The sequence below is a fragment of the Nipponia nippon genome, unplaced genomic scaffold (assembly GCF_047370975.1).
Source record: "Nipponia nippon isolate SJK-2023a ecotype South Korea unplaced genomic scaffold, ASM4737097v1 scaffold_4, whole genome shotgun sequence".
In the NCBI taxonomy this organism is placed as follows: Eukaryota; Metazoa; Chordata; class Aves; order Pelecaniformes; family Threskiornithidae; genus Nipponia; species Nipponia nippon.
Window position 1 is genome coordinate 17,982,682 of NW_028262358.1, and position 17,028 is coordinate 17,999,709.

Below are 17,028 nucleotides of genomic sequence, written 5' to 3' on the forward strand. Positions count from 1 at the left end.
CCTGAATTCTAAACCAAGTATCTTTTCCTGATTTATTTTGTGATTCTGGGTAAGTACCTTAGCCAGTAAATGGTGATGATAGTGCTTCGTAAAGCACTCGGCTCTAGGAATTTGTGCTCAGAATTGTTTCTGGCACTGATCATATTATAAAATTTACGGTTTTATTTTGAAGAAGGATACAAGAAAAAGAGAAAGGAATTAAAGTAATCACACAACAGATCCTGTCCTATTCCTTGTGATACAGATTTTGCATACTTGTCTATTCAGTCTTCACTCACTTAACATTAAGTCAACTGCTACAACAATAGCTATACCACATAGGTGGCAGGTCATAATTACATAGCAAACTCCGGCAGAGAATGAGGCTGCATCCCAAATCCTGAGTCCCTCTTAATCCTGCACGGGCTGCACATTGGGCAGTAGTAGTTTGAGCCTCTAAGGGACATTCCTGCATCTTGTTTCGGGTAAAAGGCTCTCAATAAGGCTCTCTTCTACAACACGCACTTTCCTGGTAGAGCCAGGTTTGGCCTGAGAGCCGCACTGATTCTGTTCTCTGGTCTATCAGTGGACTGTTTTTGCATGGGCTGTTGCCCTTCTGTCTGTTCAAACAGGTGCTGCTAAAGGCAATCTGCTCTGCTGTTGCATAAGCTCTGCCTGTAGTTTTCCCAAGATAAAGACCAGTCTAGGCAGTGAAACCACAGTGAGGACTTGCGTTGCCTGTGACTCAACCACTTCTTTTAATAACCTTTTGTAGGTATCAGCTTGAGACACTATTCTTGGCTAAGCCTGACCAACTTATTACAAACTGAGGGTATAAAACAGATCTCTACAGCTCATAACTCACCCTCCTCTCAAAAAGCCAACCTTCCCTGCCCTTATCAATTCCCAGCTGTATCCTCTGCTCTCTGCAGCTTGCCACACTTCAAAAATCTTTTCAGAGCCCAAGTGACAAAGGCAGCAGCAGCACAGGGTACACTGGAAAATTCCAGGTGCAGACCAGCAAGATGTGCAGGTAAGGGGGAATGAGATATGAGACAGCAAAACATTGCAGACTGCATAGACTCTCAGCATTATCTTTTTTAGCACTGTAAGCTCCCTAGTCTTCCAAGCTCTCCTGCTTCCACTGCTTGGCTTTTTGTGTAAAACTGCATGGTACAAGGGTAATGTCACATTCACAAGTGGCATGCACTGCATCCTGCAGTAGAGCAAGGTGGGAAAGACCTCTGAATTTTCAGGTTTTTCTTAAGAGACTATTTTGAACTTTCCAGAAGTTCTGATCTAGACATGACTATTGTGTATTCCTGTCTTTTTAATACTGACTGGCAGTCTCAAACCCATTGCTTTTCCTGCTATTGTACTTAAGGATGTCATTGTCTTTACCAAAGATCCCATCAAAGACTTTAAAAGAGCCTCCTGCAAGCCTCAGCCTTCCCAGTATTTCATCTTTTAATACTGGAAATGGGCCATTCAGGCACAGTCTGCAAAAGATATGTCTGAATTACTGGTGATGACTCTTTCAGTTCCTCTCATAATCCCAGAAGATTAACACTGCACCTGTAAAAGGTCAAGGAGACTGCCAAAGTCTAGTCCCCTCCACACCAACCTAACTACTGCACCTTTACATATTTCTTATGAAAAGGGGCATGAGTCTAAAAGTGCATGAGAACTTGTACATGCCTGCACAAAGACATGAGTTCACATCTGTGTAAGTGAGCCAGCATGAGTGTATAGTGTGAAGCACGGGGAAGGCAAAGACGAATTTACCGGATGAGGGAGATGTTTTTTCGAGGCACCTCTTTGAGATCACTAATGGATGTGGTCTTTCCTGCAAAGCAGTAGTTGGGATTGTAGTCTGTCATGATAGTGGAGGTACGCAGCTTGCTCAGCTTATATTCTGGGCTCTGTAACTCCATCTGCATGGCTTGTAGCTCCTGGTGCTTCCGACGATATACTAAATATGGAGAACACAGTAAACCAGAGACACAGATTGACTTTGGAACAAGACAGCAGCCGTGCAGCACGTCTCACTGGAATTCACTGTGTGGCCAAATTTCAATGAATCAAACTAGACAGCGACACCATCATATTTCTGTATTCAAATAATTATAGATAGAAAATGGAATCTGAAGTTATCCAGGAACCTTTGATTTACACATCTTATGAAGAAGCAGGCTTGCTCATGAACTGTTTGGAAAAAGTAAAATGAATTTCACTTGCAGAGATCTCTGATTTCACAGTTCTGAGGTTTTTGTTTTGTTCTATTCAGACCTTCCAAGTATGAGTCCAGTTCCAAACTTTAGGGAGTCGGGGTATAACCAACTTTCCTAAATCATGTACAGGTGACTAAATTCTGAAATTAATTATTGCATCAGATTGTTCAAAATGGATAGACTAAACTGTTAGCTCAGAATAACACATTGTACATAAAACTAGCTCATTTTGCAAAACAACTTCTATTTCTAAACGACAGAGTTGGACTAAATTTGAAATCAGTTTATGGTAGTGTCATATTCCTTGAATCACTTCACTGATGCTTCTGAAACGTCATGAGAAATCACACCTTGAAAGAAGACATCCTGTGGGTATTTCTTGAAATAATAATTGATATTGCAGTATTTTTTTCAAAGCAAGACGCCAATCGTGAGCAGGTTAAACCACTATTACCCTTACTATTGATTTCTGTGAGAGCTGGATTGAGCCCAAAGACTGTGACGGTAATAGCTATTGCATCTTCTCCAGCAGATGTTGCTCAGGGGAAGAATTTAAGGAGTAAACATGCACTCGCAAAGGCAGACAGATGTAATGACCTATCCACAAACCCGTCCTGTCCTCCATTTTCCTCCTCATTGCTTTTACTTTGATTTTTTAAATCACTGCTCTTTCCTGAGATGGCAATGATAGGCCAGTTGGACGGAAAGAGGATTACTCTTCCACTCTCTGAGAAGTAATTAGTAATTTTAAAGGGGTACTGTCAGGCCAGAAATCATACATGTAGGACCATCTGTGTGCAACTGATAACTCCTGAAATTCTTAAAATTGAAACAGCTGCGCAAATCTAATTTAATAGTTGCCCTTTGCTGCTCTGGGTACATCCTTCCCCTCCCCCAGACTACATACAGTGTGGACAAAGAAAGGTGGAAGAGCTGTGGTTTGAATCCCTGGCTGCTTTTCATTGATTCAAGTCTATTCAGCTTGCAATTGAATGCAGGTGAGCAATTGTTTAAAATAAGAAAATGAAAGGGTGAAAAATACCTTTTAGAATTTCAAATAAAGATGCCAAGAATGCCCACATCCTACTAAGTAGCAGTTTGTAAAAGGGGAACCTATGTGAGAATTTCAAGCTTAAAAGTCATGCACTAAGAGGCTAAATCTGTATATAGGCACACAAATAAAGAAGCTTGCTTTTAGGCATTAAGCACCAACAGCTCTCAAAACCAGTGGCAGCTGTGTTCTGGCAGCTTTACACTACAACACAAGCAATAACGTCTCTTTCGAGATGCAGTCAGTAACTGAAACCTCCTCACATTGGTCACTGTGGTTAGAAACAACTACTGAAATCTGAAGTTAAGGCATGTGTGTGGGAAGGTGTCATTACATACAGCAGTAGCTGAAAACCTGAATCCTTTTGCCTCCCAGGGCCCAATTATCCCTGGCTCAGATCCAGCCCTCATATGAAAATATCTTTTGCAGAGAACACACTCACCTATCATGATTCCTGAAAAAGCCAAAATTAAAGCAGCCACCAATGCTGAAGTCACTACAGACAAGACCAAGGAGAGAGGGAGATGAACCACTGGCTCAGCTGTAACAGAGGCAGGAGAAGAAGGAATTACATGTTTGAAATGATCTTCCAGCAGCCACTTTTTTGCAGACAGATTTTTCTGCTCTTCCCTCCATTTACTCATCTGATGCTCCTATAGTGTAGGAGCAAGCTCTGGCATGATCAGTTCTCAGGATCCACAACCTCTAATACCTTGTTGTTTCATTTTCCTCAATTAATATCAAGCCATTAAAACAGACGGTTTGCTATCAACAAATTAACATGTGCACTCCCTGGGTATGAAAACAAGATGATAAAAAAAACAGGGGCAGGAGGTTGGGGAGGTGGAAAGAACATTACATTGCCAGGGTTAAAGTGCTGCTATCAATGCCAAATCACAGCAAAAGCAGAAGGAGGACTGCAACATATCATTTCCTAAATGCATCTAATCCAGGCAGAAAAAACTGGTAACAGTAAGTGTAGTACAAAGTATTCCATAGCTGCATCCTTACTCGGGACCACAAGGCATTCAATGACCATCTATTAAGGTTTACTTCACCCTGGCAAAATGACCATGCTTTTGACCCATTTTGCAGATGGGAATGGCAAAAATACAGAACAATTTTCTCATGCCAGTGACAAAGCCTGAAAGCAGGATCCTGAAACCCTGGAGTCACTTGCTCTAACCGCTAGGCAAGAATATGAAGGAAACCTAGTAATGGAGCCCTGAGCCCTTGGTTTTTCAAGTAGAGCAAGTACAGGCACAGTCTTTAGTTTTCCTCAGAGATTTCTCATGCAGAATTTCTTATAGATTCTGCACCTGCACCTTAGATGTCCAAATCCACAGGAATTACATTCTCCTACACATTGTATGTTTTTTTGGTTCTTAAGAAGAATGACCTGGAATTTAAGTTTAGCCAGCAAATTCCTTCAGTGAGCAAACTTTCATAGTTTCAGAGCAGAACATGAGCATCAGTGCAACCAGGCACAAAATTTGACTCTCCTCAGTGCTGCCCAGTATGCCAAACATATACTGTAAAGCAAACCAGCAACGCAGCTCTGAGCACCATTCCTCAGCACCAATGCGTCTATATCCTAGCAAAATACCTCTACAGCATATAGGAGCAGGAAAGAATGTAACATTCAACAGAAGCCAGTTTTAAGAAAGACTAGATACCACTTTCAAGATGTCTTATAGTCCAAACTACAGATTTTTGCCATGCATTTTCTGTTTCACACGCCAGTAACCTACCCCATACACCTACTTACCTATGCAAGACACACCATCCTCAGCCAACTCTGTGCCTGGCTCACAAAAGCAAATGACTTTTTGAGTCTCAAGATCAACACGGCACTCGTCCATCTCACAGTGACTGCAGTTAAGATGCAGCCTAATATCCACCTCTCCGTGCCCCTCTGTCACTAGGGAGTGGATGAAAGAAGCTGAGTTAACTACTGTAAAGATCATTCATATCATTCCCTTGGGTACTGACAGAAACCGTGACCACGGCTGCCAGATGTGGCAGGGTGAGCCCCATCTAAGAAACCGATTTCTCCCCACCTTCCATAGCTCCTGTCCTTTTCTCATGTAGAAAATAACATCCCGCTAAATCAGCCCCACTTCAGTTGAGGTGCACTGGCTCTTTGAGCAGATAGTCCGACCAAATTAGCAAGGAGGCTGCTGCCGAGGCTAAGGGAAACCTGCCCTTTCAATGGTCTGTGGGGTTCACCCTTTTCTTTCCTGGCCTTTACTCCCTCTGACATCAAACACTGCAATGTTTTCAAAACTTTTTGGCTGAACCTATCAGGCCAGAGTCCATCTGTATTTGAAAATACTTCTGGCTGTTCTAAAGCAAACATTTTTTTTTTGAGCAAATAGATATTTTTGTATTTTCTGAACACATTGCAAACATATTCAAGACACTGACTTCTGCGCAAACACAGGCTGGAGTGGCAGTACTTATCATTCCCATGCACTGCTGGGCAGCACTGCACTGTTTTCTCTAGAAAATCCCTGGTCCAACCTGGATACTTTGCTGAGGGATGCTCTAAGGAACATGTTTGTTAGTGAATAGTCAGGTGCTTTGTCTGTTTTTTTCCTAAATTATCTGAACTATGAGGTTCTGTTACTGCTTTCCTTGGCCAAAATTATTCTATAGGCTGGTAGACTATATTGTTGGGAAGTGACTTCTAATAGCCTTGATGTTCTCTCCACCTGCTTTCTTCCTGCTACTTCTGTTTATTCTCCACTGGACTTTGTTAGGCTATCTTTCTGCCTTCTCATAGTCACGATGACACTAAGCTGTACCCAAAGGGTTGTAAAGTGTCCTACAGATGCAAACTATTCTTAACAGGAAATAAACCCACTAGAAGACTTCTGACCAATGTGAATACCTTTAAGTGCTGGAGTGTATAAAGTACCAATTGGATTAATAAAGGACACACCATCCTCCCCATCCATCTCTGGGTCATTGTCCACTGCAGCATTGCCACCTATGTCAAACCAGAAGTTACCTTAACACACTGAGGCTCATTGGCACTAAAATACAGATAAGCATTGCAACATGCATGACTTCAGCATATTTAGGGAGGCATCCAAATGAGAAAAGAGAATAAATCAAAGTATTTAAGATACAGGGAACACTTAGCAAGTTGTGGCATGAACGACTGGTCTTTTCTCTCTAGAACTTCAATTTAATAGCAGCAGCTTGTGACAGTCAATTTCTTAGCTCTGTTTTAGGCAGACTGTTGCAAACTAAGGTGTAAACTTCATCTTTAACCATTTGGATGCTGTGAAACATAAATTCTTAAAATTAATGCAGCCAAGAGACTGGAAAACACCAGTACTCAAGGGCTAAGTTCAGTACCCTTGCCGATCAAGGTATGTACTGTGTCAGCAGAGGGAATGAATAATCTGATATCCTTCCTCTCCTTTGCACCCTGAAAGCAGGGTGGTCCACCAGGAGTGGGGACTGAGGGAATTTTTGAGTTGCTCATTTATGCTTGGGCATATAGAACATATCAGTAGCAAAGTATGGGCAAAACATAAAACATATTAGAAGCACAGTATGGGCCATACGTTTTGTACTACAAGCATGCAAAGATTCTCCCACCCCACCCAAAAATGGCTTTTCCTCTTTAACCATCTTCAGTGCAATTAAAATTATGTCATGTGAGGCACTCTGTTGGAAAAAGAAGCATTACACAGTAACATTGGTACAAAACATGCACTTAATCATTTAAACTCATTACTTGCTCTCAGGATTTCTAGTCTATCATACACTTGATTTAAACTGTGGAGAACCAGGGGTTAAAAAGTCCACCACAGTGCAGATGGCTGAAGAGACTATGTGGCCCAGGAGATTATGGGTTAGTAGAGACCTTGAATCTGGCCCACACCAGTTATAATCAACATAATGCCATCTGACAGCTGTCCTGAGACCTGCAGCACGTGAAATTAGTTCCCTGTTGACTGAAGTCAACACCACCGTCATTACTAAGAGGGGTCCTGGCTGGCAGCCTGAGCCTCTGCCCCCAGAGACCACCTGCACAAGACCAAGGCCCACCCACAGCAGGGCAGGGTAGAAGCAGCTGTGTCTTTTCCCTGGCATAAAGCCTAGCTGCCAGTCTCCAGGACCAGAGTCCTCAAAACACAGGTGCTGGCAATGGGAGCACATAGCCTGTGGCTCCTCCTTCTTCAGCACTATAACCCCAAAATGGAAGGCTCAAGAATCACAGCAGGATCTTGATGGCACGTTTTGCAGAGTGCAAAGCCAGGATTACAGCTGAAGGACTGACATCTGGCTATTTGCTCAAAGACTAAATGCCATACGTTCATCTAGCACTAAAAAGGCAACACACAGACATACTAGTACATAACAGTCAAATATGCTAGCTACAGGAGAATTATCTATCAGTGTTTTGCTGATCATTAGCACTAAAGGAGGGGAAGGGACACCTTGAACACGAAGCCACTTTACCTATATATCCTCCGCCTCCTCCACCTGAGGAGCACCCCCCTCCACCCCCTCCGAAACCCCCTCTTGTCTCCCACCCCCACTTCTTCATGGCCTGGGGGCAGGATCTTCCTCCAGTAGCACCTTCCAGCAAGGATTTTCCTGACCACAGGAAGGAAGTGTTATCATTCCAGCCACCTCCACCACCTGCAGTTAAGAGAAGAGAAAAGGCACAGGTAGGGGTTATTTTTGTGTAAAAAACACTGCAGGGATCTGCAGAACAAGCACTCCTTCAAAGCACCTCAGCTGAAAGTAAGAATCTCATGCCTTGGTTAGAAGAGGGGATGTGCTTGCTACACAGGGACCTTTCTGTAGGGCTTTTGATCACATTAATCATCTGCACCTCTTTTCACCTACCATACAAGGACAAGTATTTTCTATGGAGAACATAAAAAGATATCCCTGCCTACTCCCCAACCACTTGTTTCTGGCTTACAGAGCCTTTCCCTTCTCTTTGCAAAAAATACTTTTGAAAAAACTCTATGTCGGTTCTGAAGTGGAACAAAATGGAATTTGGAATTTAGTGAAAGGGATGGGAAAACATGTCCCAGCCCCACTCTAAACACAACATACTCACCAGTGACTCACTTTCAGCTCTGCTGGTTGTTCAGTCCAAGGTCTCTTCACAGAGACTTCTAGCCAGGTGCAATTATGCTCTTTCTGCATGAACCAGGGAAACTGTATGTCTATACAGCACAAAACAGTGCGGGGAGCAGGATGGCCACGTCGGCACTGCAATCTCCCACATCAAAAATCAAACAACTTTGCTTATGAGAGGTAATACATTATTTTGGGAGAACGTCACCATTGCTATGGCTATACCATCTCCGATACCCTTATTTAGGCCAAGTATGCTGCACTGTGGGTACACCCTATATGCATCTGTTATACTCCCATGTTCCCCCTGAACTGTGTTTTCATGAGTTTTGCCTCACCTCCTTGTGAGGGGGAATCTGGGAGTACCACATATTCACAAAGGTTTTCTTAAAAAGAAAAAACTTTCCTTACCTGCAGCTCCTGAATTTCCATTCAACCCTGGAATAGAGGAATCATTCTCCAGCCTTTCTGGATGAAATGTGTCTGTTTTGGCCCTGTAGGCCCTGCCACCACCTCCTGCTGCAATTATCAAGGGGACAGGTTCTCCATTCTCCATCTTAACAAATTCAGAAATAAAGGCAGTGTTCAAACTGAGTCAGACACGCAAATGGAAGTTCAACCACATGCTAGTTACTGCATGTTGCACTAAGCAGGCAGCTAGGACGGCTCAGCACTACAAATTACCATTGCATTATTTATGCACTTGCATCCAAAAGACTAATGAATAGCACTAGTCCTACCAAGTTCTGCAACAGAGAACAGTGGCATCAGCAGCTCTATGAATTGTATCTACACTGCTGATGGCTCTTAGAAAGCTTGTAATGTTAGTGCGTGATGACTTTCATCAAATGAAACAGCTAAGGAGCTCTGCTCTATATAGTGCAATACAGCGTCTCCACTGGTGAAGGACTGCTACACTGGAAATTGTCTGAGCATGCAGAGTTATGTAGAAGCTGGGTGATCTAAACATATTGGTAACGCCTGAAACCAGTGTTTGGAATGAGTACTGTCTCAGCTAGTACATGACAGAAAAGATCAGTGGTCCCTAGCTATAGGGTTGCCAACAGAAAACATACAGGCTATCCTCAACTTCTCTTGTCATTGCTCCGTATAGGCCAAATGTGTAGCTGAAGTCTAATGTTCTAATGACAGATTTGAATAAATTCCTGTGGAATTTGCTCTTTCCTGTAGAATTACGCTTCAGCATCTCAGCTTGCATTGAAAAAAAATCCAATTCAAACTATTATGTTTGCCAAGGGAACTCCAAGCCACTGAAGCAAGTGTGGCCATACTGTGTAGCAGTTCTAAGAAGTGTGAAGGGCCAACTCAGCTCACTACAGCTATCAACTGGAAACGAAGGATACCCGGAGCTTGCCTTTGTGGACCCTTCCCCAGAGGTGTACAAAGGGTTCTCAGATATTTCAGGCCGCGGTACTAGAGGCAAGTGGCAGGATGCATTCATGCTGAAGGTGCATGGGGACTATGTTTCCATACCTTAAATATGTAAGTTGCACCTCCCCCTCCTCCACCTCCTCCTGCCCATTCCTTGACACTTCTGTTCACACGTATCTCTTCTTCAATAACATTGTTCTCTCCAATGCAGACTTTCTGTATAACATCATTCATCTGCAAACAGAAAACCAGGTGTGAATTCTGGTAAGAAATCTCTATGTCCTTGCACACACAGGCCTCGTAGACCCTTCACCCTCCCAAGCCAATAAATTGTCCTCCAGTGAAACGACATAAGCAGAAACAAGCGAATGCTCTTCTAGAAGAGTCTCGCTTTTTGCTTCAACCTTTGTCAGAAGAGTATGTTGCCATTTTAATTGAATTATTTTGCAGCAAGCTCAGTGCTGATATCTATTACCATGTAAAACAGCTCCATAAACTTTTAACATACAAGATGCAGCAGAATTTACTGCAAATACTTCCCAGCATTAACTATCTGTATTTCACAAGTGGGGGAAGGGAGTAACTCAGCAATGATGTGACTTGCTCCATGTCATGCAACAGCCAAATGGCAGAGACACAGAGAGAACCCAAGTTTCTTCAATCCTCTTCCAGTGCCCCATTGGTTGGGACCAGGCAGCCAACACACATCTATCCAGAACTAAGGTGTACTAGTGGCTCACATAGACGTACCAGAGCTAGCTTTAACCTAGGTAGTCATAGCATGGACAGTACCAATGAGCTCGGTATAGACTAGCCACCTAATATTTATCTAGACTTCCAAGCAAGTTTTGATGTTGATCTGATGCTTACGCTGTAGCAGCAATTTTACTGTAATTACCAGTGCTAGCTAGTTCAAAGCCTACCAAAACAGCTGCAATCCCACCTTTTATTGCAATGTTGACCTGATGTTAAAGAAAATACCTCACTAAAAAGCCTCCATATTTCCTACTTAGCATTTTTCCCCTCCACCAATTAGCACCAAATGCAATGAACCTTCTGTATTAGGCAAATCACTGAATTCACTAACTGATGTCAAACACAACATTAAACCATCATTTATAAGTGCTTCTGGACTATGACCTAAAAGAGGTAACTGTCACTTCGATTTTAAATTGGAGCACTGAAGTGCATGACAAGCAGGACTCTGTTGTGAGTATTTGTAAGTTGCAAGCTTTGCTTCTAGCTTATTTTACTTTATACATTTCATCTCAGTAACACTGTCTCGTTATGCACACTGAACTCACTAAGTCAACAACACTTCAAGGGAAAAATGCACAAACAGTTGTTATAGTAGGACCAACCTTCTGCTTCCTTCTACTTTCATATATGTGTTTTCTTTGGGAAGAGGAACATGATAAAAGCATCCTCACATTACAAATTATGCTGTTGACCACAAAATGTGTCCTAGGTTGTGCCAGAGAATGAATGGCATCCATTTTGTGCGTGCAGACTTGCCTATGGAACTAAACAATCCTCCTGTCCCTAGTCTTCCCTCTCCTTAATTGATTTGGAGTCGGGTGGGGATGATTAATAAAATGACAAAGTCAATGACCCAAAGGAACCACTAGATTACAATTGAATTAAAAAAAAAAAAATCCTTCATGGCAAAGACATAACTGATTACAATCCAATCTAGTAAAAGTCCCTTTACAAGTCAATGCAATCTCTTTGCCTCAATGAAAGAATTACATTAGCACTCAATAAATTCTCACTAAGATTACAGTGGCCTACAATTTAATGAGTCCATATATTACACTCAGCTGGAATGTCCTAGTTACAGACGTTAGATGGAGGTTTGAGTTAGGGCATTTCTCATTTCAAAGAGGCTTCGTATTAATGGTTTGTTTGTAGATATGTATAATTCCAGTTTTAACATTATTTACTTCAGCATCTAGCCTTGAGAACCCCTCTTTCTTGTCTACATCCTTCAGCCTTTCTCTGCTGTAACAGACTGCTAAGCTTTCATCTCTTGGATGCCAGCCATTAACAGCTGAGAAATGCACAGCATTTAAATGTCCAGCTCAAACCTGTAGGTGAAATTTCATCAGATAATTCTTAGTTTCCTCCATAAGAATCTCCTGTTCCCTCATCCTCCAAAGAATACTAAATGATTAATAGATTATTGTGCCTGCAAATGGTGAAAGTTGCACCTTTCTGTCAAGGCATTTGCAGCAATGATTGGTTAGTAACACAAAGATCACCCAGTGGGGATTACTTTGTCTCTCCCATTCCCTTACAGAGAACACCCAAACAGGCCCTGTGGTGGGTGTCTCCAGAGTTGCAGAGTACTGTAATAATGGCAGGGCTGGGTGCAACAGCAGAGCAAAGACAAAGCCCTGTGAAGTCAACCTTGAAGACTGATCTCCAGAGGAAAGAAAGGCAGGGTTGTCTTTGCTCTCCAAAAACCCACACAGATGCTCTGAGATATGCAGATCAGTCAGGAATCTGTAGTGTATTATCAAAGGGGCCTGAAGGTTGAAGAGGAAGCGAGAACAGTGACATGGTACTTCATCTTTTCAGATCATGCCCTCCCAGTAAAATTCTAGCTATCCCTTGAACCACATAACCCCAAAACCCCTCAAGGACAACGGTTTTCTCTGTAATCAGACAAAACTCCATGGATTTGTAGAAGGGATTAAGGCAAAACAGAAAGGGCAACCACTTACACTAGGACAAGCATCTTCTCCTTGCTGTCCCACCAAGATATACAAGGTGTCATCCTTCTGGAGGTCAAAAATTCCCAGCACAGACACGCCGTGGGACCGCACCATGGTGTTCTTCCCTCCTTTCCCACCAGCAGCTCCATAGCCTGAGATGCTGCAGGAAGAAGAAACAAGAGCCTGGCACCCAAGTTGTCCCAGACAGGTGGAAGGTAGTACAAACCACTTCTGGGCAGTGAGTGTTTTGCGCACCTGAGCTGTATACAGTGTCACAGGGCTGTGCCCTGAAGACCTGACACTCTAAATAAATCTAAACTCGAAGCTTGAAGATTGAGGTTCTCTACTCTACATGGGCCTATGAACTTGGGTAGCTATAAAACAGCTTCTTTCACATTGATTCTTGGGCAAACACTTGCTGAGGACAGAGTGAGCAAGTCCCTGTAGTTTCAAACTTTAATATATGAAACACATCTTGTTTCCCAGAAGGCATACCCTTGAGAGGTTTGCAGCAAGGAAGAGAAAGAACGGAAGCAGGAGAACCAGTAAGTACAGCACATATGGCTAAAGAGAACATTAAGCACAAGATTGACAGGGGGAGATTTGAGAAAGCAGACAGCATAACTGGTCCTGGTAGCATGGACCAGATGGGAAACAGCTCTCCTATTCCCAGGACCAGAGGAATATAGAAGAGTAGATGGACATGACACTACCTGCAGTAAAGAAGGAAGGCAAAAGCCCCCTGGCTAAACTCACAGCCACCTCAACGTCTCACTGTCTCTAGCCAGGGGTAGCTACGTTGCACACACTGGCCGCTGCAGTCTCAATTAAGGCTCTGTGACTTTTACTTCAGGCAGTCAAGATTCAGGGGTCCTTACTGTTGTTGATGTACCCGAAGATTTTACTGTACCACTGTACTGTTCAGCTCCTCCCTCTCCCTTTCTAAGTACATAAACAATCTACATACTTGAAACAGCATTTATCAAAGAATTTCAAAGGAAAATCATGATAAAACACACACCTCTGCTGCAACAAAAGACAGTTACTCAACTTTCTGAGCAAGTGACTGGTGGTACAGCAAGCTCAATTTAGATCTGAAATAAGCAGCTGATTCTCCACCGACGTTAGTAGCTATTTCCATGAGAGCAAAATTCAACCTGGAGCATGTTAACAGTGACTGCAGGGCTGAGAACACAAAACTTCCTCTTGGCTTCCTACCAGTTACAGTAGAGGTGCTCTGCTTTAACGCCTCCTTTCCTCTAGCACCTGGGTGGTCCTTGCCCAGCACAGTCCTGCATGCAAACAGGCTACAAGCAGAACGAACCAGCAGTGCCCATCGTGCATAAGCACCCTGGACAAGTTGGGCAGCCAGCTCACTTTCAGCCAGCAACTTGCCTTAACGATTAGCATGAGGAACTCACCTTGTGATACTGCTCTGAGGCAGCCAGCATGAAGCAGTTCTGATGTCAAAGCAACTATGGAGCATCAAGTGCCTCGTAAAGCACATTAGATCCTCTCAACGTGACATGATTACGTTCATGCCACTGCTGATAACCAAAGCAATCATTCCTCAGCAAGGCTGCACTGGAGCCAGCAGAAAAAGTGATGGACACAGCACTGGGCTACCATGAACAGATGCTGCATAAATCTGAAGACTCAGTTGATCTGCTGTAGAATTTTGTAATGGCTAATGAGGTACACTATCAGGCACAGCAAGCTGGCAGGGCTAATCAGCTGCAATTAGGGGCCATATTTTTCTATGTATTAACAGATTTTGCATACAAGCAATGATGTCAGGGAGTTCAGGAGAACCCATTTTGGCCTCATTGAAAGGCTGCAGACAAATAAAAATGAGTAGATTCAGGTGACAGTCATTCCCTATTCAAAATGAGTGTCACTGTTTAAACAGATGGGTTATCTTGACTTCAAGTTTTAGCAGGATCCCTTTCCTTAGGCACAACTTTCTTTTACAGAAGGAATCCATTTAACTATATTGGCCCCGAAGAAATACTCAGACCACTCTGACTAGATATAACCAGAACATGGAATACCTTCCACTGTCTTCCTCCTTTTCTTTTACTATGACACTTGTAGGAACTGAAAAAGAAAACTGCATCTTCAGGAGGGATCAGGATGAGCAGAGTGCACTGGCTGTGCAAACCACGGCTGGAGAAAGAAATCCACCTCTAGGTAGACAGGTCATGGGAAACACTGGAGCTAGTTTTGAGAGTAGGAGAAAGTGCAGTGCCTAGGCTGGCCAACTTAGAAGGACACCTTTTTGTATTCCACTGGGCCGTGTTCTTATGCTACCTTACAAGAAGGGACCAGAGAAAACAGAGGACAGTGGAAGTGACAGCAAATAGGGCACTCAGCAAAACGGACCAAAGACACGTGTATTAGAAATGGAAAGAATTTGGATAATGGATGGTAGCGTGTAATTTATTACAGTTCACTTCTCTCATACTTGATCATAGGCTTAGATATAGGATGACAAGACCTTCTGAATGCTTAGAAGGAAATCTGAAAAGAAAAATATTCCTTTATATTGCCTAACTTTATTGCTATACAATGTGCAGTCCCATGGGAGCAAACCATACGATTTTGTCCACGTCGGCATTGGAGCATGTAGGACTCCAGTCTTCAAATGAAGCTGGCTACAGTGCATGGCAGCCTACCCAGACCTTCATAGATGGTGGGGTTTTCTGGGTGTGGCTAGCTTGTGCTAGTAGAGTTTTGTGCAAAGTTGAGCTTTCCCTCTTTGCATTTTAGTAACACATATTCTGCCTCGTGTTCACACTATCTACGTCCTTCTTATGCAATTACCAGGAATGTAACTCACCACTCTACATTACACAGTGTAAAACGCACTGATATGGCATAACAACAGCTTTCTTCAGAGCCCAGCAGCCAGCTGGAGGATTTTATTTTATATGGGTTAGGTGTATTGGAGATAGCTATTAGGCTCACTTACAGGACCCACAGTGCAGCAGGCCTGCAGAGGAGAGCTAAACACAGGCAGTGGGTTCAGACTCTGGGAAGCCCTAGAATTGGTATTGCAACTCGACATTCTCCTAGGGCTATGCTATACTGGGGGACTCCGCTGCCCCTTCAGCAGCCCAGAATCAGGAAGATGTCAAGTTAATTTAAGCCCACAATTGCCTCCTCCTTTCCCCAGGCTATGAACTCTCTACTATAGCTTTAAGAGGTGCAGAAGAGAATGTCATCCATTTATATACAGGTTACCAATGACATTAGCCATCTATTATCTATACAGAACCTAAAAGTCTGTTAGGTCATTTATAGGACTTAAATAGACAGGTCCTCCTTGCAGGATCTGTGGTTTTTATGGTGTAGCAAAAATTAGCCTACAGTTGCACTGGAATTCTGGCTCTTCTTGGCCTGTGATATTAAAGAAATGATAATGCTGTAAGTTTATTGCCTCTTCTCTTTTGGGCTATACTTTATAACCATATTTACTGAATGCTGGTCCTGAAAAATACTATTCACCTCAAGCAACTGATTTTTTGATAGCTGAGTAGAACATCATTAATGCTTTTTTCATTACCATCAATCTTTGTAGTAATAGGCACTCAGGTGGAACTTGAGCCTAGCCTAGCCAGTTTCTCAAAACTGCTTTGCAGTAGACTTCTGTTAGAGAGTGACATCTATCCTCAATATTAATATTCTTTTTCAATAAAATAAAAAAAAAGAAGGTGCCAGTAAGTTTTAACTGAAATTTGTTCAAAGCCTTCAGTGGAATGTTCTGCTTTGAAATCCATGATACCATCATTGGTTTCAATAGGGAATGTTGCATAAAAAACCACCACTGGACAGTCATTGATTCAAACAGACAGTTCTGCTTACAAACTGATGCATGTAATGGCTTGATGTTACCATTCAGATACAGTGAACTAAACTTCGATTGTACTTCTTTCCCCAGCAAGAGCAAAAAGAAAAAATAATTGGTAAAAATCTGATTAAGTAGCATTGAACCATATCTGATCATCTCCCTTTGAAAGTAACTCCACAGAGGGATTTAAGTGTTAGAACCCTCAGTATCATGGAGCCTAACATTTAGGTGGCTGGCTTCCAAAATCAATTCTACACCAGTGAGCCAGGCTTACAGGCTCAACTTACCATGCCTAGATTCAAAAAAGTCAAGATGCTGAGCAGAGCTTGATGCAAGCTGTCCCACAAGAAACGCTGACATACCATTGTGCCTCCTACACCAGGTGAAGAGTGGGAAAAACTCCTTCTGATCCCAGAATTCAGTGGATAGCATATGGGATATGTATGCCCCTTGGCCTGGGGAACTCAGAACACTTGATTTTCAGCTACCTATAGAGCTCTCCCAACCTGTAACCATTTAGGCTAAAGATTTGTCTGCCTCAGATGGTTGCTTCTCTTTCTTTTCTTCTCTCTTTCACCAAAAAGTCACATCTTCCAGACAACAAATCTGAGACTGGAAAGGTTGGAAATCACAGGATCAAGGAGAAGTAAAACCCAAGTAGATTTGGCCCAATTTCTGAATATAATACTTCATATA

At 42.7% G+C, this 17,028-nt stretch overlaps 1 protein-coding gene across 1 annotated transcript in view; it reads right to left on the minus strand.

The window, feature by feature from the left end:
- The window catches only part of ALK (ALK receptor tyrosine kinase), a 233,931-nt gene that overhangs the window by 16,083 nt on the left and 200,820 nt on the right, over positions 1 to 17,028 (minus strand). The window contains exons 13-20 of the mRNA XM_087774317.1: positions 12,492 to 12,642; positions 9,868 to 9,999; positions 8,785 to 8,929; positions 7,741 to 7,923; positions 6,155 to 6,253; positions 5,030 to 5,182; positions 3,704 to 3,802; positions 1,765 to 1,951 (exon numbers count right to left, since the gene is read on the minus strand). Of these exons, the coding sequence (XP_087630443.1) occupies positions 1,765 to 1,951; positions 3,704 to 3,802; positions 5,030 to 5,182; positions 6,155 to 6,253; positions 7,741 to 7,923; positions 8,785 to 8,929; positions 9,868 to 9,999; positions 12,492 to 12,642 (1,149 nt within the window). The remainder of the gene's footprint in view (positions 1 to 1,764; positions 1,952 to 3,703; positions 3,803 to 5,029; positions 5,183 to 6,154; positions 6,254 to 7,740; positions 7,924 to 8,784; positions 8,930 to 9,867; positions 10,000 to 12,491; positions 12,643 to 17,028) is intronic.